This window comes from Argiope bruennichi, chromosome 5 (genome assembly GCF_947563725.1).
Source record: "Argiope bruennichi chromosome 5, qqArgBrue1.1, whole genome shotgun sequence".
NCBI lineage: Eukaryota > Metazoa > Arthropoda > Arachnida > Araneae > Araneidae > Argiope > Argiope bruennichi.
Genome location: NC_079155.1, coordinates 3,715,605 through 3,741,194, shown reverse-complemented (window position 1 = coordinate 3,741,194; position 25,590 = coordinate 3,715,605). Strand labels below are relative to the sequence as shown.

At 36.4% G+C, this 25,590-nt stretch overlaps 2 protein-coding genes across 2 annotated transcripts; both read right to left on the bottom strand.

The window, feature by feature from the left end:
• Nucleotides 1-4,244: 4,244 nt before the first annotated feature.
• On the bottom strand, nucleotides 4,245-5,231 carry LOC129969059 (uncharacterized). The gene has a single exon (XM_056083467.1). It carries the CDS (start codon nucleotides 5,229-5,231, stop codon nucleotides 4,245-4,247), a length of 987 nt encoding a protein of 328 aa, XP_055939442.1.
• Nucleotides 5,232-8,235: 3,004 nt separating this feature from the next.
• Nucleotides 8,236-24,118, bottom strand: LOC129969057 (uncharacterized). The gene is made up of 3 exons (XM_056083465.1): nucleotides 22,767-24,118; nucleotides 21,886-22,175; nucleotides 8,236-8,363 (listed from the first exon to the last, which is right to left on the bottom strand). The coding sequence occupies exons 1-3, from the start codon at nucleotides 24,116-24,118 to the stop codon at nucleotides 8,236-8,238; spliced, it is 1,770 nt and encodes a 589-aa protein (XP_055939440.1).
• Nucleotides 24,119-25,590: the final 1,472 nt, after the last annotated feature.

Here is a 25,590-nt window from a genome sequence, read left to right as displayed (position 1 = left end):
TACTGACAGTCTGAGTGCTTTAGAAACACTCTCTCATTATCATTATCAGATGCACCCAATTGCCATTCAAATTTTGTGTACATTACGACTCCTAGAAAATAGGGGTTTCAAAATTATTTTTTGTTGGATCCCAGGGCATGCAGGTATATCCGGAAATGAAAAGGCAGACTTTGAAGCCAAATCTGCAACATTATTTCTATCGCAATCGCTTCCATATTGTGATGCTAAGAGGTCTCTTGTATGTCAAATCTTTTCTAAATGGCAGATGGCATGGGATCTGCAGATCAATAATAAATTACATTTCATCAAACCCACAATTGGTTTATGGCCCATTCTTCCACAACGTGAGGCTGATGTCAAAATGACTCGCCTACGTATAGGACACACTCGTCATACTCACCGTCATCTCCTTTTTGGTGAGAGAGCGCCAACGTGTTCCAAATGTCGTACTGAACTTAGCGTTAAACATATTTTGATCGAATGCCCTGAATTTAATGTTCATCGTCGTCACTTCTTCCACTCGTCACTTAACATGCAAGACTTGGTGGGTGAAACATACCATCCAAATATTTTTAAATTTTTAAAATCTATTCGGTTTTTTACTTGTATCTGACATTTTTATCATTCAACTGTCTATTACTGAGCCTTTAACAGAATCATTTTTTTCTCTTTTGGAGTAATTTTGTTGTCTTTACTCAATGTTAAATTTGAATTTGGACAATTTTAAAAAATAATAATTCATTAATTTTTATCAGAACTTTCTATTTTAAATTCTAGAAAAATATCTTGTATCATGAGATGAAACCAAAAACCATACGCTTGGCGCAGTATGGCCAAGAATGGCTCTTGCGCCAATAAAATCGCACAACAACAACAAGTCTCTGTTTGCTCAATAATGAAGAGAAGACGTACTTCCATGAACCCACACGTAGCTTCCATAGCCTTGATCTAGCCATGTGTTCTCCTGAACTTTTGCCGGTGTTGAACTTTGGAGTTAGCAAAGATTTACATAATAGTGATCATTTCCCTATTATTGTCTCCCATGCTGATAGCGGCGGTGCGACTCTCCGTCCTCCGCGTTTTCTATTCCAGCGGGCAGACTGGGATACTTTCACGCAATTGGCAGATATAACTGAGACCATGATCAGTACTTATGATATCACGGAAGCAATGCAACTTGTTATTGACGCCATATTAAACGCCGCAAATGCCACCATTCCAAAGACCTTCCCACGTCTCAGAAAATTTCGCAGGCCGTGGTGGAATGAGGCTTGTCGCGACAGCCACAAGCAGCAAAAAAAATTATGGAACATCTTTCGGAGGTACCCGACAACTGAAAATCTCATTGCTTTTAAAAGAGCCAAAGCGCTAGCTCGTCGCGTTCGTCGTCAGAGTCAGAGGGACTCCTGGATTAAATTTGTATCGTCCATTGCATCATCGACCTCCAGCAAACAGTTGTGGAAAAAAGTAAAGGCTGCGAATGGTATTTATTGTGAATCTTCCATTCCTGTTTTAAATACAGGAAGTGGGATACATTCGGCTCCATTAGAAGTAGCCAATATCCTGGGCCAAGCATTTGCACAAGTTTCCGCAATAGAATCTTATAATCCGGAGTTTCTGGCGATTAAGAATCCCGCGGAACAGTTGCCTCTGCTTTTTAATGACCATCGCAAGTATTCATATAACTGTAAATTTAAAATGTTTGAACTCGAAAAGGCCTTATCTAAATCTCATGACACCAGTCCAGGGCCAGATGGGATTACATACAATATGCTCCGTCATTTGAGTAACACTTCCCTTTCCAACCTGTTGTTGTTATTTAACAGAATCTGGATCGAGCAGAAGTACCCTTCTCAATGGCGCGAAGCTATTGTTATCCCAATCCTAAAACCTGGCAAAGAACCATCCAATACTCTGAACTACCGACCAATAGCTTTGACGAGCTGTCTCTGTAAAACCTTAGAACGTATGGTCAATTCTCGTCTGGTTTTTGAATTAGAAAAACAAGGATGTATCTCTCAGTTACAGAGTGGTTTCCGTAGAGGACGGTCAACTGTTGACAACCTCGTCCTTCTGGAAACGCAAATCCGCAATGCATTTGTGAAGAGAAATCACCTTGTATCTATTTTTTTCGATATAGAGAAAGCGTACGACCGTACGTGGCGTCACGGCATACTCTCAACGCTTTTTAACTATGGCTTTAGAGGAAATTTACCGATATTTTTAAAAAACTTTTTATCTTGTCGAACGTTTAAAGTTCGCATGGGTAACGTCTATTCAAATGATTTTATTCAAACTGAAGGTGTCCCGCAGGGTAGCATCCTTAGTGTTACTCTTTTTATTGTCCATTTTAGCCAAATAATTAATGTTTTACCTCCATCTATTCAAGGCACATTATACGTGGATGATCTCCAGATATCTTGCCAAGGGAGCAATATGCACCTGATAGAGCGACAACTGCAGGTTGCTGTAAACAAACTTGTAAATTGGTGCAATGAAAATGGACATACGATTTCTCCAGAGAAAAGTAGATGCGTCCATTTTTGTAGGAAACGGGGTATTCATTTAGATCCCAAAGTTCAGATTCGTAATGCTACCATCCCTGTGGTAAATGAAATAAAGTTTTTGGGTATAATATTTGACCGTAAGCTCACTTTCCTTCCGCATGTCCTACATTTGCGGAAGAGGTGTGATAGGTCATTAAATATTCTCAAGGTACTGTCCAGAACCACTTGGGGAGCAGATCGAACTTCTTTGCTCAGAATTTATCAGGCAGTGACTTTATCCCGTATAGATTACGGAAGTATGGTGTATGGCTCTGCTCGTCCTACGGTTTTACGTAGACTTGATACCATACATCATTCTGCTTTGAGAATTAGCTTAGGAGCATTTCGCACCTCGCCTGTGAATAGTCTGTATGTTCTCTGCAATCATCTACCACTAAGTTTACGGCGTGAAAAATTATCTGCCCAATATTATCTTCGAGCACTGTCTGTTCCCAAGCATCCGGTGTGTTCTTTGATATTTCCAGTTAGTCTTCGGAGACTTTATAATGCTCGTCGCTCTCACGCACTTCCATTCTGCGAGAGAGTTAAACTGCTCCTTCGTGATTATGGACTTCATGATAAGGTAATCCAGACTTCCGATCCATTTTCCTTTCCTCCCTGGAATATTCCTCAGTTTTCATTTTTAAATCCCTTCTCTGGTTTTGAGAAGCAGAGTACTGCCCCTATTGTCTACCAGAATCTGTTTCATTCTCATCGCTGTCAGTATTCAGATTATTTAAAAATATTTACGGATGGTTCGAAATCAGAAGGCCATGTTGGTTGCGGTATGGTTTTTGATACCGACACATTTAGTTACCGTCTAGATTCATCTCTATCTGTTTTATCTGCTGAATTATTAGCCATCTTTTATGCTCTTCAGAGGATTTCACTCTCCTCTGATCGTAAATTTTGTATCTATACTGACAGCATGAGTTCATTGACAATGTTTTCCAACTGTAATAATCAGATTCACCCGGTTGCCCTGGAAATTCTTGATCTTCTAAGAACTTTAAAAAACAGGGAATTTAAGATATTATTTTGCTGGATTCCGAGTCATGTCGGAATCACTGGTAATGAGCAGGCGGATAACGCAGCAAAGAGTGCATCTTTGCTTGCACAGCGAGACATCCCGTTCTGTGATGCTAAAAATATTTTTCAACGTCGTCTGTACTCACTCTGGCAGGAATCATGGAATAATCATATCAATAACAAACTTTATGTCATAAAACCTATCATTTCATCCTGGCCTTGTTTACCAGTGCGAGAGCTAGACGTCAAATTGTCTAGACTCCGCATTGGTCATACTCGTTATACACATAAACACCTTTTATTCGGCGATCGAGCTCCTTTCTGCTCTAGATGCCAAGTGATTTTAACCGTTCTTCATCTTTTAATAGAGTGTCCTAATTTTAATCATCATCGTTTACGTTTTTTCTGTACTTCAACAGTGGACATGCAAATGCTCGTGGGGGAACGTCCCCACAAAAACCTTTTTAAATTTTTAAAAGAAATTGGCTTTTACAATTTTATTTGACATTTTAATTTGTTACCAATTTGTACAATGTTTGTAGATATGACCTTGCAATTTTTTAATCAGTTTTTAATTCTACAGAACCTTGCATAAAAACCACCTTATATATTTTAACCATACGACTGGCGCAGTATTGTCAAATTTGGCTCTTGCGCCACTAAATCCCACTATCCATCCATCAAAGTTGACTTTTTCATTTTTTGATGAAGATTATTTTGAGGGATGCCGCGTTTCGAAATCTTAAGCTTCAATGCTTTGTTCGGTTTTACTTTGCGTTGATGCTTTTCCGGTTTACTGGGTTCAGAAGCACTGGTTATAGAAATTTCAGAATCTGTATCAGATACTTTTGGTAGAGGTTTAGTTCTGGGCATATTCTGCACACAATTTGCACAGGAGCAATTTGCACAAAATTGTTTTTTGGTAACAGATGCGTAAGTCACGCCTGGTGTTGGCGTCTGAGCAAGTACTTTTCGCCTGGCCTCAGGATATGGAATATCTTCCTTGAATTTAACCGATACAATCTGTTTTTCCAATGTCCAACGGGGGCAAGATCGAGAAAAGGAACTGTGGTTACCATCACAGTTCACGCACTTTTCCGCTGCAGAACACTGTTGGTTGTCATGGCCTTTTTCTCCACAGCGGGCACAGGTGAGAGTCCCGCGGCAGCTGGCTTTAGAATGCCCAAAGCGTTGGCATTGGAAACATCGAAGTGGGTTTGGAATATATGTCCTAACAGGCAATTTCATATAGCCGACTTTCACAGATTCAGGTAATTTAGGATTGTTAAACGTGAGAATGAAGTGCTTAGTAGGAAGGAGTTGTCCATCCCGTCGGATAGTTATACGGCGTACATGAGTTACTCCTTCAGGTTTCAGTTCTGCAGTAATTTTTTCAATGGAATCATTAAACAACTCGCCACACGTTATTACACCTTTTGAAGAATTTAATGTAGCGTGAGCACTTACGCTTACAGATATTGTTCCCAATGTTTTCAGTTTCAGTATTTGTTGTGATTGCTTTCGGGAACTCACTTCCACAAGCAAATCACCAGATCGTAGTTTCCGGGTCGATGATACAGTACCAAGTGTTCCAGTGATGGCCTTTTCAACAATAAAAGGTGAAACATTATGGAAGGTTTCATTGTTTGTAGACATGCGCTTTATGATGAAAAATTTGTCAAAATGTATTAAGGAAGTTTGATTCTTTTGTTGCCCACTGAAGGGAGCAAAGTTTTTACGGCCCATACGATATTGATGGGGATTCAGGCCCAGCGGCATCGCCCACCACGGAGCCCTACAAGGGATGGTAGTAACTGGCTCTAGATGTTCCTAGCCTCAGCACTTACCATAATGCTAACTGGTACCTATACGCTGGGAGTTACCCCCGGGGACAGTGACCACCCTTAACGCCAAGCCCAAGGAGTAACCCCTTCGCTTGATCCCTAGCAGACTACCCACTCCGGTGGCTAGGTACCAGCCGATTGATACACTGGGGACCACAGTGCACCACCCGTCTAATGGGTTGCCACGCACGGCAAACACGGGGGGGTATTTGCTGTCCATGAGAAGCAGGAAGCAAACAGAGCGGCGACAGCTTCTCATGGAGAGCTCCCTCGCCTACCCTCGAGGGAAAGAAAAAAAGAAGACAGCAGAAGGCGCAGAGGAGAGTAAACCTAAAGGGAGTAAAGATCCCTGGGTACCTCGGGATTGGGACACCCGTACTCACCTGTAGTAGGTGAGCCCCTAAGGGGCTTCTTCCACAGTAGAAACGGCCAGGTTGAGTCGTAATAATGTTTGGAAAGACACTTATATTTTTAGTAGTTTGCGATTTCTTCTTTCAAATTATTGTTTTTTTTTATTATCTTAATTATTCATTAATAAAATATTCAGCGATTTTGACGATTTTAGAATCAGGACTATATTATCAAATCTTATCAGTTGTTTCAAGCCCGAGATATGATTAAAGTTGTAACAATTAAAGCGCTATTTCAACATATTTCATTTTTCTCATTTAATTCAAATGCACAAAATCTTTGGTAATTGTCATCATTTGAGGTGTACCAGTATAATTTTTTTTTTCGAAAAATGCTTTCACAGGTAAACATCTCTCCAGTAAAGAATCTATAATGTTTGTAGAGAAAATTTAAAAACAAAACCGATTTATTAATTAGCATAACTTTACTGTTATGCTAATTAATAAATCGGTTTTGAAATACTATAACATTTGTAGGAGACATATGCGGCGTGCTGCATTAGTCTAGAGGATACATCTTTATCTGCGGGCTGCCATGTCGCCGGTTCTAGTCTAATCAAAGGCTTTTGGTTGTTTTTATTGCTTATGTTTAATTTCTCAGCCAGTGTCTATATAAATGTATGTAGCTCGAATATTTGATTTGCAAACTGTACGTAAGGAACTGCTATCAAGGGACTTGTTGTTGTATCTAATGAAAAAAGGTTTCATCCTGAATCCTTCTCTAATTTGAACCGCCGCGTCAAAACGTCCTCCCGCAAGTGTGGTGTGGATGTTTGGAGAGGGTGTGCCAGCTCAGCTGTCGTCTTCGTCATCTGACCGCGGTTTAAAATGACAAGGACTGTCCGAAAATAATCCTATCGTTGCTTTAAAAAAGGACATAAATATATAATTAAACTAAATTTCTTATTTGATTCAGCATAATTGTATGTAGCATTTTTTTTTTTTCACTTCAGCTAGACATTATTTTTTAAATATAAGACACGTTAGTAAATCTATTTATCTACAGAAACATTCAAAACTGTATAACTATTTTTAAAGTAATAGATATTAATAAGTAATATCTATTCGCCTTCGCCTTACCATTCTTTGGATTTAGTATCTGAAAAATAAAATTCCTTCAAGAAAACGTGAACGTCTGATCTCCATTCGTCAATGCTAATGCTAGAGAGGCGAGGAATAATTTCTGCTGCTGTTACGTAATCTGTTCCTTCCCTTCAAGATTGAAGTCCGGAAACACAGAATTGTTAATATCATGGGCGGTCCGCTCCTGTGATGTAAATCATTCATTATGGATAGTAATTTTATTTCAACCGGAGTTTCCTGAGTCATCTATAGCTCAAATGTAATAATACTTCAGTGTCAAATTGTAATAAGTACTCAAAAGAAAACGAGTGTGGAGGCGACGAAGAATTTAAAATGAAGACGTTCTTTACATTCTTTAGAGGATTTAAACAGTTGGAGAAAATATTTGAAGTGCCAAAAGTTTGGTATAATTTTGGAATAGGAATATTTTATTTTAGGAAAACTAAATAACAGTTTCTAAATATTTAATTTCAATAAAAATGAATGTTTACTTATTTGAAAAATGATCAACAATTATAACGTATAACGAATATTGCATAATTTATCCTCTCAACCTAAAATACACAGAAGTCTTCTCAAAATATCTTCAAATTTGCACATTTTATTAACGTCAAGGGCTCACAAATGTGAGGGATTTTATATAAATGGGTTAAGATGAAACAATTTTCTCCAGATCTGATTGTGTAAGTTCTTGAATCTCTCATCTACTCCTAATGGCTGATATGAGCAAGTTGGGCTTTTTATTGTTTATTTCCAATTTAGGCCCAGAAACAAACTGATGATGATTGTTAAATATATGGTAATGATATAGCCGCCTGTTTGACTCGAAATAACTTAAATAATGTTTTAAAATATTTTGAAGGTTATCCAAGTAGCATGATTTTATCCAGATGACACTGACAGAATCGTCTACTCTGTGAATGAGTGAAATGCATCTTTCTGTCAAACATAGTACATGTTGCTGGATGTAAGAGTGGATAATACATAAGAGAAGTGGATTATTGCAGGATATTAAAGGCAATGACTTCAAATGCAAAGTCTGTACGAACTTCAAAACTTCATTGAAATGTTAATAATATGGACTATACTGATATGACATTGAGGATGAATAAAATATAGCGTGTGAGTCATATATTAAAATATAAATCAAAGGGTAACAAGTTTTGACAGATATTATTCTCTTTTTTAATGATCAATCTGCTGCTTTTGCCTTTTAAAATGGTTCTTTTCTGTAAAAAAAAAAAAAAATGGTTCCTTATCATTCATTTTCAATTTGATGTAACGTTTATATATTTGATGCTAAGGAATGATTATTCAAAATTATTATTGCAAGCTCAAAGGGGTTTTTTTGGGCTTTGGAAACCGTTTATCGAAAATCGGTACCCATGAAGGCTCTTCAGGATAACCGTCATTGGGTATGGACTCATAAGATGGTAAGTATTTGACCCTAACTATTAAAAGAAAAATGCAAGGAGTTGCAGCTTACCATGCAACTTTTATTCGTATCCACGTGAATAAATTTCCTTTTGTTGTAACTGAAATATTGAAAACTGTTTGAAAAATCCCACAGCTGAAATTTAAATCAATTTATCGTCATATATTTCTTCTAATTATATATCATCATTATTGTTAAGTTTCTCCAATAAACAGGCTTTTAGAACGAAAATTATTTTAATGAAATTAAGAAAGTGTATTATTTCTTGGCTTCCTCACCTCAGATACTATGTGATTTTTGCACTCTTGCCAATATTTCAGCCTTCGTCATTGAGAATAGATGTGTGGAGTCTCACAATTGTTATCACTATTGCATACAGAATGTCAGGAGAATACAATCTGTAAACTGTTTTAAAAACTTGTATTGGCTACCAGGCTAACCGGCAGAAATCAAGGATCATTTAGCATGGTATAAAAATTTAGCAAGTGGATACTAGAACGATAATTCTAGTGAATTCAAGTTTACCTGTAATATAACCTTACGTCATATATTCTTAGAGAGGAAGTATCTAAAACTTCTTAAAACAAAGAAAAAGTTATTCAGTATCATCATTAAGGTGTAACCGAACTAATATTATCACAGGGAAATTCTGCAAAACCCATCTTCATATCCAATACTGAACATATATGGCCTTCGGAATATGTATGATATCCTGAACTTCTATACTTACCAGAAAATTATTTTGCGATAACATGCTCGAATGCTAAGAGTTGAATAAACTCGGATTTTTGTGGAATTATGGTCCATTTTCACTTAGCAGTTACAACGAATGTTCATGTAAGCATATATGAGACAATATCGGGTAACGCGTTCTGGTATATCATCTACTAAGATTGTTCATTTAGACAACTTTACTTCACTTTATGACTGTGATTCAAGAGGGAATAAATACTGCAAAAGCAGTTAGGTAATTTAATTTAAGTATTCTCTGGCATCGTACAAACTATCTTTCAGTATGCAACACACAAAATATTAACAGAAGTTCTGCTACATTGTTCACTTCTCTATATAGGAACTATATTCTCCTTTTGCTGCATAAAGGTTCTCCCTTTATTTTATTAAGTACTGTAGTATAGGCATCTTTTCGTTTTCTTTAAACAGGCCTTATTTAAGTTATTTATTTTTTAATATAATAAGTTAAGATAAGTTATTAATTTATTTAAGTTACAATAAGTTGTTTATTTTTTTTTTTCTTCCTAAATCAAACAAACCGATTTTATCCTCAACTTATGCATATGGATGCACTACTAAATAAAACTTATGTGGTTATGAATGCACCTTTCATTTGAGTGAGATGGCAAATAGAGTGATTCATTATTTAAAACTCGTATGAGGGTACCGCTGAACATTAAGCGAAAATTTTACGTATCAGCACTTCTTCTATGTGGTAAAATGCACAATTTGGTGATGTTTTATTTTTAATGAGAATTAAACAGAAATATATTTGCATAACTGTTGTTATATATAATATATCTATTGGGATTATTTTCCCTTCCTAACCCAAAATGGCAGCGCATTCTCGCTATCTTGAAAGTTATGCTGAAAAGATTTCTTGCATGCTTGGTTAATCAAGAAAAGTATATGTTCACGTAGAGAGCAAATTTATTTTAACGATCATGTGGAAACAGAGCGAGTTTCTTGTGAAATTAGCAATTTAAAGGAAAATAATTTTTACTGTCTTTAAGAAATATTCGTAACCATGATATGGAATTGCTTATTAGAAATGATATAAAAATAAACAGTAGTTCAATGTTAATAAATGGACGATTATTTAAGAAAACTGTTTCCTGCTTTTTCTTGCGTATAATCTTCTATTTTTTGCAAACTGGATCACAGGGTATGTGCTCAAAAACAGTGGAGAAATGCTTCTCTAGAGAAATGTGTCCGGTATTCGAAAATTTCTATTACTTTATAGTTTCATTTTTAGAGAGACGATTTTGGTCATCTTTCGAAAGTGAAATCTAGAAGAAGAAGACATATTTGAATCTTTGACTATGATAGTAAAGTCTCATTGAAAACTTAGGAGAAGAAAGAGTGAGTGAGAAAGATAAGAGAATATTTCTCATTTCAATTATATTATTGTTAAATAAAGGCTTGCACATTTCGATACGAAAAGAAATAAAAGTATCAAATGTTCGTAAGATCAATATTTCCTCAGATGGAGAAAAACGTCTAAAACAATACATTCGGCCTTCTTTAACGAGCTTCAATGGCCTTCACCCTTAGTTATCAAGTTTTTGATAAAAACTTAAAAACTAAAAGCGATTAAAGCGCGTGGAACAAAGTGATATATGTATTAAAATAGTTCAAGGATAAAGAACTGGAAATATTATTGAAGTAGACTTTAACGTGACTCCCAAAATGCATACTCTAATAATATTTGATATTCGCATGGTAATTCATATGTATTAAATATCAACTTCACTAAAGGCATTTGATAAGATTATATTTTTATTGATGCGCATTTAGACTATATGTTACATTGATGATTCCAATAAATAATGAATCTCAAAAGAAACACATTATTTAAATTTGGATTCCATTAAGATATCCATTTTTAGATTTAAGTATTAGTGATAAAAGCTAAGCAAAGATATTTAAATTATTTCATAGTTGGAATTCAGATAGATTTCTTGATATTTTTCTCCGTTGTTAAATAAACGTCTTGTAAAATTTTATTATGTTCCGAACAACAATATTTTGTTTGAAAAAGCATGCACAAAAACTGAAGGAAAGACATGAATTTTTTTTCCACAAATTATTTTAAGTTCATTATAATTCATGATTTGAATCCCATTCCCAACACTCGTGTGTTGGGAATGGACATTTAACATCTTTTCTTTCATTTAGTTACCATCAAATAATTTATTGACTCACATTTTTTTTTAATTTTCATTTATTAATAAGTTTTATTCTTTTAAATTCGGTGCTGCTTTGAAATAATTTCATATGTTATTTAAGTGCATCTGAGATATTTACACTGTAACTCTTATACTAATTTAAAGGATTTCATTTGTTAAAGCAAAAGGGTCTCTTAATTGCAGTTTATTTTTCAATTTATTGAATAAACTAAAACAACAGATTGAATAAAAATGTAATGCTTTGATTTTTTTTTTGCATGATTTACAATAATGAAATATTAACATGTATTCTCGAAATATTTGCTTTAAATAATATTTAATGATACTAAACAAATATGATATTGGAGCAAAATTTACCCGCCTTAACTCAAAGGCACTTGATGTATTTGAATGACAGGTCATATCGAATAACAAGTAGGATTCGGCGGTCAATTACCCTGTATCAAGTGCTCTTCATCAATCCCACTCATAGGACATGTGATCAGCAATACCTTCAATGTTCTTCTAGAGTCTGCTAAAGTATATGTGGCTACATCTCGAAAGGAGAGTAAATATTAAATTCATGATAGAGTTTATCAAAAAAAAATGTCAGAAATGCTTCCTTTATCGTTGCCATTTTTTCATTAAATATGCCACATAAACAAAATGTTTTCCTATTTTCGAAACGTCATTGTAAGAATCAATAAAAAACTCTTTAAAAAGTAATTGATAAGTTTTAAATTGATATTAAAAGCCTTTTAGTTTTCTTTCTTTTTTTTTTTTTTTTTCGATTCTTAGAGAATATGAAGAGTCATCACTCGTCCACTTTTACGCTCTAACGAAAATTAATCAAGATCCAGTTATTTGAGAGTGAAAAAATGTGGCGGACAATTTTACAAAAATAAAAAATAAAGAATGATAATATAAACTTATTATTTTTTTATTCCATTTTTTCTGTGTGTGTGTGTGTTCTGATGACTACTTAATCTCCAAAAGAGATACACTACAGAACAAGGATCAATGCTAGTACATATATAAGAAAGGGAGTAAAATATAGATATTACAGTTATCAAAACATTTTTTTTCCTCTCAGAAACCGCGTTAATGCAATTAAATAGATTCCGAGATGGAAAATAGATCCAGGTGTGATATCTCCTTAAAGGGGAATAGCGATGTTTTATTGATTGATGTTCTTGGAAGATATGAGAAAAAGAAAAACCCGCGGACCTAATTACTCGAAATATTCTCTTTTATCTGCATATATAGTTCGATTAATAAAGAATTGGCCAGCTGATTGCAAGTTAAATAAAATGTCCTTAGGCAAAATATTGTATTTTCATTTTTTTCCTTTATTAATAGTATTAGCAAAATTTAATTTGATTTGATTTGATTTGAGGTTTTATGGCACAAGAACCAATATGTAGGTTATACTGCGCCAAACAAGATTATTTCTAATTCAAAGTTTAATAAAAACAGTTTTTATAAAAGTGATATAAAGAACATTGGTAAAATGATGATAAATTACAAAAACTCAAAACGAAGCCATAATGGTAAGTTCAAATTAAGGAATAAAAACCTATAGATTTTAAAAAGACAAAAAGGTTCTCATGTGGATCCCTAGAAAGCAACAAGGGCAAAGTCACTGTAGTTGTTTTGAAGTAAAATAAGCGTTGAGCATTAAAATAAGGGCATTCAACAAGGATATGATAAACTGTTATTCCACAGTCACAATGTGGGCATGTTGGCAATTGATCCTTTAATAATAGATGTCTATGTGTGAATCTAGTGTGACCGATTCTCAGACGAGTTAAAACTGTGTCATGTTTTCGATCATTCAAAGAAGGCCAGTTTTCTATGGTAGGCTTGCAAGTATGAAGTTTGTTTAGAGTTTCCGAATCCCACTGAATTTGCCAATTTTTGTAAAGACAGATTTTTGCCTGTTTCTTCAAATCGCATGCAGGTATGGGTGTTTCTAAAAAATGAGTTGCCGATTTGGCACTCTTATCAGCCTGCTCATTCCCACAAATTCCCACATGGGATGGTATCCAACAGAATAGGACTGTAAAACCATGAGAGATAATCTTATAAAATAGGTCTAAAATCTTTAAAATATTTGGATGAGCATGATTTTGGAGTGATTTTAAAGATTGTAAAACACTTAAGGAATCAATGTAAATAATATAGCTTCCACTACGTCTATTTAAAATTTCTAATAAAGCATGCAAAACTGCAGTGGTCTCAGCAGTAAAAATGGAACAACATGAAGGAAGTTGAAAACATGACTTTTTATCTGGAAATATAACAGCAAATGAGGCATGGGTGGATGTCTTAGATCCGTCAGTGTAAACAGGAACGAAAGACTGATAATGAGACCTGTGTTCGAGGAATAATTTTTGATAAACAATATCTGTTGTGTCCGATTTGTTAAAGTTTTCAAAAGGATTAAGAAAATAAAAGGTATGGATTCTCCATGGGGGGATACTGTTAAAAGGTTGTGGTGATAATTCTAGATGGTTCATATTCAGTTCTGATAAAATAATGCGTACCCTGGTTAAAAATATAGGTTCAAAATTCTTTCTAGCTTCTTGCAAACGAAGGAGAAAAGGTCGAAGTTTAAAATCGTAATATGGATGGCAAGGATGAGATTGAATTCTAAAATAATAATGTAAAGAAAGCATTTGTCTTCTAAGGTGTAAATCTGGTTCGTAACACTCAACATATAAGCTTTTAACTGGAGAGGTGCGGAAAGCTCCAGAACATATTCTAAGAGCTGCATGGTGAATAGGGTCAATTTTTTTCAGTATGCTTTTCCTAGCTGAGTAATAAATTTCGCATCCATAATCTATTTTCGAAAGGATGGTAGCTCTATAAATCCTCAGCAGTGAAGTTCTGTCAGCTCCCCAAGATGTATTAGAAAGAACTCTCAAGATATTTAAAGATCTCTCACATTTTTTTCTTAAAAAAGTTAGGTGGGATTGAAACGTTAGCTTTTTGTCGAAAATGATTCCTAAGAAACGAATTTCATTTAGAAAAGGAATTTTTTGACCATATAGAATAATTTCAGGGTCTGGATGAAGATTTCTCTTCCTACAAAAATGCACTCCCGCTGTTTTTGCCGTTGAGAAAGTGAAACCATTTAGATCTGACCATTGTTTAATTTTGTTCACAGCCGTTTGCAGTTGTCTCTCTATAAAACACATATGATTTCCCATACAAGAAATGTATAGGTCATCTACATAAAGGTATCCTTTGACGCATGGTGGAAGCTGGTTTAAAATGCTATTAATCTTTATAATGAAAAGTGTGACACTTAAAACACTGCCCTGTGGGACACCCTCTTCTTGGGTAAAAATATCAGAAAATTCATGTCCTAGTTTAACTTTAAACTGTCTCAATCGTAAAAAATTTTGAATAAAAATTGGAAGGTTTCCTCGTAAATTAAAGTCGTATAGATCTTTCAGGATGCCATATCTCCATGTGCGATCGTAGGCTTTTTCGATATCAAAAAAGATGGCCGCCAAGTGTTTTCTCTGTAAAAAAGCAGATCGAATATCGTTTTCTAAACTTAAAATGTTGTCTAAGGTTGATCTTCCCTTTCTAAAGCCACTTTGGAACTGACTAAGAATTTTGTTTGTTTCCAAAAAGTATATAAGTCGTCGGTTAATCATTTTTTCTAAGAGTTTGCACAGACAGTTTGTTAAAGCTATTGGGCGATAATTCAAAGGATTCGTGGGATCTTTATTGGGCTTTAAGAGAGGAATAATTATTGCCTGTTGCCAAGAAGACGGAAAATATTGTTCCTTCCAAATTCGATTAAAGAGATACAACAAGTTTTTCTGCGATTCGTAAGTTAAATGCTGGATCATTGCATAGCTGATGTTATCTGGACCAGGAGAAGATTTATGAACATTTGATAAAGCAAACTGAAGTTCTTGAAATGTAAAATTACTATTGTAAGGCAAATCAGATTGTGACTCAAAATTCAATTTTTTGTTCTCAGAAAGTCTTTTGAAATTTAAAAATTGTGGATTATAATTTTCACTGGAGGATACACTTGCTAAAGTAGAAGCTATTGTATTGGCTATGTCTTTTAAATTTGAAATAGTCTGATTATTAACATTTAATATTGATACAGTATTAGAAAAAGGAGTGCCTGTAGCTTTTTTAACTTTTTGCCAAAGTTCTCGGCTTGAAATAGGAACTTTTAATGTTGAAACAAATTTTTGCCACGACATTCTACGACTATATCGTTGAATACGTCGTGACTCTGCTTTGGCTCTTTTGTATACAATTAAGTTTTCGGTTGTGGGGTATCTTCGAAAGTTGTTCCATGCTTTCCTCTGTTTCTTACGGGCTTGTTGACAGTCACTATTCCACCATGGTTTACTTTGCTTCCTCCGAGTGCATTTAGTCTGCGGGATGGACGCATTCGCAGCATGGATTATAGTTTGGGTAATTAAGTCTAATGCTTGATCAATAGAATAATTCTTTACCATAATTTTACTTATTTTTGAAAGAACTGAGAATGTATTCCAGTCAGCTGCTGTGAATATATATCTAGATGGTTGATAATAATTATGATGGTTATGCCTATTATCAGTTATAATCAGAGGAAAATGGTCACTGTTGTGGAGATACTTGTCTACAGTCAGATTAAGAAACGGTAAGATTGATGGAGAACAAATGGCAAGGTCGATTGCATGGAAGGATTTTGTAGGCTGGTGGAAATACGTTAGTTCGTCTGTATTTAGAAGGCATAGATTGTGATCCTGTAAAAGTTTTTCAATCTGTAAACCCCTTGCATTGGTGTCAGAATTTCCCCAAATGAGGCTATGGCCATTAAAATCTCCGATGATAAGAAACGGAGTAGGAAGTTGTTGAATTAAACAATTTAAATCTGTTTGATTGATGTGTTCATTGGGAGGTAAATATAAATTACATATGGTTATCAAGGATTTTATATGTATTCGAACAGCAATAGCCTGTAAATTTGTGTTTAAATTCAACGGAGTGGACGGGTGGCCGCTTGCAACAAGCAGTGAAACTCCACCTGTAGCTCTATCATTTATATGATTTTTGTAATAAGCAGTGTAGTTTGAAACATGGATATTATCGCCCGGTTTCAGATGGGTCTCTTGTAAAGCGACACATACTGGTGCATAGGTATTGATGAGATCTTTTAAGTCTGATATTTTAGTTTTTAGCCCACGACAATTCCAAGAAAGAAAGTCTGCCATTAAAGAGGGGAAGAAAGGAGAAAAACTGCTTTATAATTTCTTAGAGGAGACCGATTCGTTCGAGTCACTAAAGGACATTTCTTCGTCAGACAAGTGAACACTGAAGAGAGGATCACTGTCCGATTCTTTGTCTTTAATCTTTTTCTGTTCTTTTAAGAAGTCTTCCTGTGTTAAGGAATGTTTTGGTGAAGACCTCATTTGGGCTCTACGCTCTGTTAAAATTTTAGTTCGTTTATTGTCTTTTGTTTCTTTAGTTTGTTTTATTTGGTCAGATTTTTTGTTTGCTTTCTTAGTCTCAACTTTCTGCTTGGTGTTTGGTTTGGATTTCCCAGTTTCAATGGATGCAGAAGTATTATTGAGTGGAAAATTCTTAGCTATCGGTTTTAATTTAGATAACGGGGGGCAAATTATTTTTGTAATGTTTTCATCAGTCAGTGTACTTGAGGAAGTTACTGACTTCACTGCATTGCTATAAGAAAGTGGCCTTTGTTCAGGTGTCAACAGCTTTTTTGCTTCAAAGTATGATATGTTTTTCTTTATTTTAAGTTCTTGGATTTTCTTTTCTAATTTCCATTGTGGACAGTCTCGAGAGTCAGATTGATGTGCTTGTTTACAATTTACACATTGTGGGTCTGCAGTGCACTCATTGGCTTGATGGCCAGCAGTTGCACATCTAGAACAGGTCTGTGTCCCTCTACAAGCTGTCTTGGAATGACCGAAACGTTGGCAATTATAGCACCTGATAGGATTAGGTATATAAGGGCGTACTTTACAGTTTAAGTAGCCTGCTTTAATGCTGGATGGTAATTTCGTTGTATTAAAAGTTAAGATAATACTATTAGTGGCAACCAGAGTATTTCCTTTTTTCATAAAAATGCGTTTCACTGCAATTACACCTTGGCTGGCAAGGCCATCAAGAATTTCACTTTCTGGAGAATTCAAGAGTTCCTTTTCAGATATAACACCACGGCAGAAATTAAGTGTTCGGTGAAGTGTTACAGAAACTGGATGATTTAAAAATGATTTTGCTTGCAAAAAGGATTTGGTTTGAAGAGCAGAAGTTGTTTCGATCAATAAGTCGCCCGACCGAAGTTTCTTGACTGATTTTGGACTACCGCCAATACCTTTCAAAGCTTTTTCAACGGCAAAAGGAGATAATTGAGATATTTTTCCATCAGTAATGGAAAGAATAACAAAACGAGCAGTTTCAGAAAACGGTTCAGTGTCGGAAGAAAAAAAACCCATAAGAGTCAGAAAAAAATTCGGGTTCCGACGGCACCGCCCACCACGGAGCCCAACAAGGGATGGCAGCCACCGGCTCTAGACATTCCCAGCCTCGGCGCTTACCATGGTGCTGGCCGGAACCTATACGCTGAGAGCCACTTCCAGGAACGTCTACCACCCTTAACGCAGAGCCCCAGAAGGTGGCCCCTTCGCTTGATCCCCTTGAGCAGACCAGTCAAATGGCTGGGATACAAGCCGATTGATACACCGGGGACCAAAATGTACCACCCGTCAAATGGGTCGCCACGCACGGCAAACACGTGGGGTTTTTGGCTGTCCATGAGAAGCAAGAAGCAAACAGAGCGGCGACAGCTTCTCATGGAGAGCTCCCTCGCTTGCCGTCGAGGGATGGAAGAATCAAGCAGACAGCAGAAGGCGGAGGGGAGAGTAAACATAAATGGAGTAAAGATCCCTGGGAACCTCGGGATTGGGACACCCGTACTCACCTAAAGAAGGTGAGCCCCTGAGGGGTAGCAAAATTTAAAGATTGTAAGTTTCTCCTTTCTTCGTCGATTGCATCTTTAGATTTATAATAGAATTAAAATTATTTATTTTACTTCTATTTGAAATAAAATCTCTCACTTTAATACAATTTTTATTATCCTTTTTCATTTAAATGATTTATTCTGTTGCGTACTCGAAAATGAAGACTGTTATTTGGGTATAAGTTATAATGTTATTATTTTTGATACATCATCTTATTTTAGGATCTAATTTACTTAGGGTATAGCGCTTAAATAATTCAAAAAGCAAGTAGCGATTTGAAACATACAAAAAATACTATAGTAGTAAAATTCTAAGTATTTGATGTAAATTGTAAAGAATGAATAGTAGGAATTTTTTTTGAATGTTTTAAATGTTTTTAAGTAGCAGTAATTAACAATTAACAAATATAATAAAGATGAAATTATTATAATGAAATTAATTTCATTTTTCTTTGGAAATTTCAAAAATAACTTCTAATACACGATCTTTTGTACATCCTTTCAAACATTTGTTTCCTTTTCTTGTTTCATCTTCGATTTCAGATCTGTGTTGGATTACAATTCAGGATACACGAACCGGCTTATTTATATTCAAATTTTATGTAAGCGTTATCATACTAGAACGGATGATTTAAATAAATATGATACTCTTTTCATTATTTTCTGGATAGGAACTGCTCGAAACTATTCTACTCTCTGGATGTAAATTGATTCCGAGACAGCTATGAGACATTACCGTAACATTAATAAGTAAGGAACTACAATTCTACGTCAAACTTGAGACCTAAGAGTATATTTTGAAACTGAAAAGTGAATTTTCCGTCTTTTAATACATTTTTAATGGAGTATCTTTGCGATTCTTTCCCCACAATGCCTATTTCAGTTGAATTTCATGGAAACAGCTACTGCATTACACAATTAAATTTCGTCTCTCTTTACAAGTTCTGCAGTTATGATGAGAGAAATATCTGTGAAAAGCTTAGAAATGAAAAATATAATCTTTATCGTATCAAGCTCACTCTTTCCTTGTCTGGGAAGATGAGAAGAATAGAACGTATATTTTCCCTCTCTCTCTCACACACACAGTGTCATGGAGATTTCAAATTGGAATACTTATCTTCTACTCAAACTCGTGTACTGCTGGCGATAATTACTTTTTAACATCATTCTTTCTAGATTCAAGCTAAATTATTTTATTTTTCAAAGATGATTGTTGGATATGTTTCAAAATCAGTTCTCTTTGTTTTAAACTATTTACAGTGTTTTTTTGCTTCTTTAAATAAATCTCATGGTGAAGAAGAATTCTTCATTAACTATATAGTTAAATGCTACTTAATAACATAAGAGATCTTTCATAAATTTACAATAATTACTTCTTTTTCATTACAACCATAACCTAATTCTATTTATTTGTGTTTAGTTTTATGGCACTTAACTTACAATTGGCCATATTACACTTAGCAAATGGAAATAATAAAGCTATGAAGTATATAATTTGGAAGAGTAAGGTAAATGTGACTGAAAAATCATAGGTTTATGACAAGGGCAGGGATTTAATTTAAAAACAAATAGTGATGCTAACATAGTTCTTTAAAACTTTCAAATGCTAAGTCATAGAAAGGAAACTTTCCAAGAATATTGAGAAGAAAAAAACAATAAAAATTCAAAAATATAATTAAAAAATACTATACTTCCTTCCAAAAGTTAAAGTACGGCATGAATTCTAAGCTCATCATTAAAAACATAGCAATAATATTAATATTCACAGGTATATGCATGATGGTAATGAACCAAAAGAAAATGTATGGAAAAATGAATAGCTAAAACTTTTATTTTAAAGAATTGAATACTTATATAGTAGCGGGAGAAAAGGGGCAAAAACGTAATCTTCGTGATTTCGTGAATACGTTTTCTGCGGGATTATAGATTTTCAATTGTTATTAACAGTCACGTTGATATTATCCGGAAGCATCTAGCAATATCTAGGAGAAATCGTTTGTTCGTGGATTTGTGGATTTGTGGGTTTTAATGGCGCAAGAGCCAATTCTGACCATACTGCGCCAAACGTATGGTTAAAATAGATATAAAAAATTATGTATGTAAAATTAAATAATTGTCAAAATGCACTTTGATTAAAATGTCGGCATGGGGTTTTTAAAAGAGAACAAGATGTTTAAATTACATGATGATAAAATATTAAATAAAATGGTACACGCCAATAGCTTTTAAAAATTTAAAAATGTTTTGATGGGGGTGTTCCCCCACCAGAATTTGCATTTCTATCGATGAGCTGTTAAAAAATTGTTTCCGATGACATCTAAAATTAGGACACTCGATCAAAACATGAACAATAGTTAAATTTACATGACAATTTGGACAAGTAGGAGTTCTTTCGCCGAATAAAAGGTGTCGATGAGTTAAACGGGTATGGCCAATGCGGAGTCTAGTTAGTTTAACATCGTACTCACGCACTGGATGGCAAGGCCAGGATGAAATTGTGGGTTTTATTGAATGAAGTTTATTTCTAACAAGGTGATTCCATGATTCCTGCCACAGCGTATATAAATGACGCACCAAAGAATTTTTTACATCATTGCTTGGTATATCTCGTTTCAACAGTAAAGATGCTCTCTTTGCTGCATTATCTGCCATCTCATTTCCACCAATTCCGACATGACTCGGAACCCAACAAAACAATATCTCGTAGTCTCTGTTTTTTAGAGTCCTTAACAGACTCAAAATTTCCAGGGAAACAGGATGAATTCGGCTACAGAAGTGGGAAAGTGCTTCCAAGGAACTCAAGCTGTCTGTATATATGCAAAATTTTCGTTCAGTAGACAGTGAAATCATCTGAAGGGCAAAAAGGATCGCCACTAATTCGGCAGATAAGACCGAGAATGTTGTATCGAGACGGTAGCTCAGTATATTAGTGTCAGAAACAATACCACAACCAACGTGATCGTCTGACTTTGACCCATCTGTGAAAATTTTCAAATAGTCCGAATATTGACTACGATGAGAATCAAAAAGTTTCTGAAAAATTACAGGAGCAGTTGTCGTTTTCTCGAAATCTGAGAATGGATTTAGAAAACGAAATTGAGGAATATCCCATGGTGGAAACGGAAAGAGATCTGTAGTCTGAATCGCTACATCATGAAGTTCCGAATCATGAAGTATTATTTTAACCCTTTCGCAGAATGGTAGAATATTATAGGGTCGAGCAGTATAGAGTCTCCGAAGACTCGCTGGAACAGCTATAGAACACAAGGGGTGCTTCGGAATAGACACAGCTCGAAGATAGTACTGGGCAGCTAATTTTTGGCGTCGTAAACTTAGTGGTAACTGATGACAGGTTACATAAAGGCTCTCCACTGGCGAAGTCCGAAATGCACCCGAACAAATTCTTAAAGCAGAATGGTGTGTAGTGTCTAATCTACGTAAAATGGCAGATCGCGCAGAGCCATACACCACGCATCCGTAATCAATACGTGATAGTGTCACTGCTTGATAAATGCGGAGTAATGAAATGCTATCAGCACCCCAAGATGTACTAGAAAGTACTTTGAGAATGTTTAAAGACCTGTCACACTTCTTCCGCAGATGTAAGACATGCGGAAGGAAAGTGAGCTTACGGTCAAATATTATTCCCAAAAATTTTACTTCGTTTACTACAGGAATGTTAGCATTCCGGATATGGATTAAAGGATCCAAATGGATGCCACGCTTCCTGCAAAAGTGAACACATCGACTTTTCTCGGGAGAAATCGTATGCCCATTTCCATCACACCAGTCTACTAGCCTGTTAACCGCAACCTGCAGTTGGCGTTCGATTACGCGCATATCGCTCCCTTGGGAAGAGATCTGAAGATCATCCACATATAATGTGCCTTTAACAGATGGTGGTAACACATTAAGAATCTGGCTAAAATGAGTTACGAAAAGCGTCACACTGAGGATACTTCCTTGTGGAACTCCCTCAGCTTGAATAAAACGATCAGAATAAAAATTTCCAATGCGTACACGAAATGTTCTTAATGATAAAAAGTTCTTTAAAAACACGGGTAAATTTCCCTTAAATCCGAAATTTGAAAGAGTATCAAGAATGCCAAAACGCCAGGCACGGTCATAAGCCTTTTCTATGTCGAAGAATATGGAGACCAGATGATTCCGCCGGACGAATGCGTTTCGAATTTGGGTCTCGAGAAGGACGATATTATCCAATGTCGAGCGTCCCTTGCGGAAGCCATTCTGCAATGGCGGAATACATGCTTTTCTCTCCAACTCAAACACAAGACGGGCATTAACCATGCGCTCTAGTGTTTTACATAGACAACTTGTGAGAGCAATTGGCCTATAGTGCAGAGGGTTAGAGGCGTCTTTGCCGGGTTTCAGGATTGGAATCACAATAGCTTCATGCCATTGTGATGGGAACTTCTGTTCATTCCAAATACGGTTAAATAGAAATAACAGGTTGGAAAGAGAAGTGGTAGACAAATGGCGAAGCATGTTATACGTGATTCCATCAGGACCAGGACTGGTATCACGTGCTTTAGACAAGGCCGTCAATAATTCATTCATCCTAAATTCTGAATTGTAAGAGTAGGAGTTTCGGGTAGTGAAACGCAAAGACTTCCGTTCCGCGCGATTCTTAGCCATTATAAAAGCAGGCATGTAATTATCAGCTGCGGAAACCTTTGCAAAGGCTTCTCCGAGAGTATTGGCAACGTCTAATGGAGAAGACATCACCCCATTTCCAGTATTCAAAACTGGGAAGGAGAAATCTTTATATACTCCATTAGCAGCTTTGACTTTTTTCCATAACAATTTGCTGGAAGTAAAGGATGTGATTGAGGAAATAAAGCGACACCAGGACTCCCTCTGGCTACGCCGACGAATTCGACGAGCATTCGCTCTAGCACGTTTGAAGGCAATAAGATTCTCCGATGTAGGGTACCTGCGGAAAATGTTCCACCGTTTCTTTTGTTCCCTGTAACTATCGCGGCAGGCTTCGTTCCACCACGGTCTTCGAAATTTTCGCATACGTGGGGAACTTTTAGGTATGGTATTATTGGCGGCTTTAAGTAAACAGTCGACGACACTTTGTATTGCGTGTGTAATGTCGGCCATGCTGACCATATTCTCAGAAATCACTGCTTGTTGCATGAAAGCAGCCCAATCAGCCCTCTGAAAGACATAACGTGGTGGACATTGCTTGAAATCAGTTTCAGTATAGGAGACTATTAAAGGGAAGTGATCACTATCATGGAGATCACTTCCGACTATAAAATTAAGCAAAGGTAGGATATCAGGAGAGCATATGGCCAAGTCTAAGCTGTGGAAGGTACGTGTGGGCTCATGAAAGTAGGTTTTCTCGTCACTGTTAAGGAGACAGAGACAGTTATCAGATATGAACCGTTCGATCTGTCGCCCGCGAGAATTTGTACTATCAGAGCCCCACAAGATACTGTGGCCGTTAAAATCGCCAAATAACAGAAAAGGCGCGGGAAGCTGGTCCATAAGATTATCAAGATCATGTTGGTTAATCAAATCGTGTGGTGGTAAATAAATGCTACAAACTGTGACTAATTTTCGAGCATGAACCTGCACAGCCACAGCCTGCAATGTAGTGCGCAAAGCGAGAACTGTGCTCGGGTATAAGTTAGATGTAAGGACACAAACGCCACCAGTTCCATGGATTGTATCCTTCCGAACACTGTTGTAACCACGTAGTTTGAGAGGAATGTTGGACGACAAGAAGGTTTCTTGGAGTCCAATACAAATTGGATGAAATTTGTTGATGATATCTTTAATGTCTTGTAGTTTAGAACGAAGGCCGCGACAATTCCATGAAAGGAACGTACCCATTAAGATAATGTTTTAGTAAGGGGATAAATAGAAGTTGTTGGAGTTGCCGGAGCATCGCAACTCATTTTTAACTCATCCTCTTCCTCCGATGGGTGAAGGGAAATAAGTTCAGGACTTTTTAAGGGAGCCCCAAAAATTGACGTTAAGTCCTGTTGGACAACACCCTTATTTGCTAAACCTAGAGCGACAGAGTTTTTAACTGTAGATTTTTTTAATTTTATCGGTAAATCATGTTTTGTTAGACCTCGCTTTGAAAGTCTAAGTGCCAAAGAAGTCTGTGATTTAGATTTAGATTTACGCCTACGGGCGTTAGATGGCTCAGGAATATCATTTAAGTCACATTCAGAATTCGAGGATTGTGCTTGAATGGAAAGTTTTGTTTTTTCGATTTGAACGTTTTGATTAACTACAGTTGGGGGATTCCTTTGAACAGCTGATGCATAACTTGAACCTTCTGTAGGAGTTTGAGCTATAATCTTGCGTCTCGCTTCAGGATACGAGATGTTCTCTTTAAATTTGACTGCAACTATTTTCTTCTCTAGTTGCCACCGCGGACAAAGTCGGGAATAAGCAGTGTGGTCTCCATTGCAGTTAATGCACTTTTCAGGTGCAGAACACTGCTGACCATCATGACCCTTTTCTGCACAGCGGGCGCAAGTCAGAGTCCCGCGGCAGTTCATTTTAGAATGACCATAGCGCTGACATTGGAAACAGCGTAGAGGGTTAGGAATATATGGTCGTACAGGCAAATTTATGTATCCTGCTTTAATTGATTCAGGTAATTGGGGACTATTGAACGTAAGAACATAGTGCTTTGTATTAAGGAGTTGTCCATCCCGCCGAATGGTAATCTGGCGTACATGAGTCACCCCTTGGAATTTTAATTCTTTGGTTATAATTTCGACAGGGACATTGAATAATTCCCCACAAGTTATTACTCCTTTTGAAGAGTTCAAAGACTTATGAGGACTAACGCTTATCGGAATTGTTGCCAAGGCTTTCAATTTCATAATTTTCTGGGATTGCTGACGGGAGCTTACCTCAACCAGCAAATCACCTGATCGAAGTTTGCGAATATTAGTAACTTCACCAACTGTACTAAGAAATGCTTTGTCTACCAAAAACGGTGACACTGTGTTAAAAGTTTCATTTTCATCAGAAATACGGTGTACAATAAAAAAATGATCGAAATATTTTTCAGCTGATTGGATTTGAACTTTGTGATGATGCCCACTGAAGGGACCCTTTTTGGGAGGAGCCATACGACATTGTGTAAGGTTCGGGCCCGACGGCACCGCCCACCACGGAGCCCAACAAGGGAAGGCAGCCACCGGCTCTGGCCATTCCCAGCCTCGGCGCTTACCTTGGTGCTAGCCGGAACCTATACGCTCGGAGTTACCCCCGGGGACAGTGACCACCCTTAACGCCAAGCCCAAGGAGTAACCCCTTCGCTTGATCCCTAGCAAACTAAC

Bases quoted from the DNA above. Each gene is read 5' to 3' on its own strand.
- LOC129969059 (XM_056083467.1), bottom strand. From the start codon at position 5,231: ATGTCTACAAACAATGAAACCTTCCATAATGTTTCACCTTTTATTGTT.
- LOC129969057 (XM_056083465.1), bottom strand. From the start codon at position 24,118: ATGGGTACGTTCCTTTCATGGAATTGTCGCGGCCTTCGTTCTAAACTA. The intron at 22,176-22,766 runs GTATAACATGCT...AACTCATTTTAG, and splicing joins CCTGGTCCTGATGGAATCAC to CCAGATTCTTAATGTGTTAC. The intron at 8,364-21,885 runs GTAAGCTCACTT...TTCTTTTAATAG, and splicing joins TTTGGGAATAATATTTGACC to TTAGGGTCAAATACTTACCA.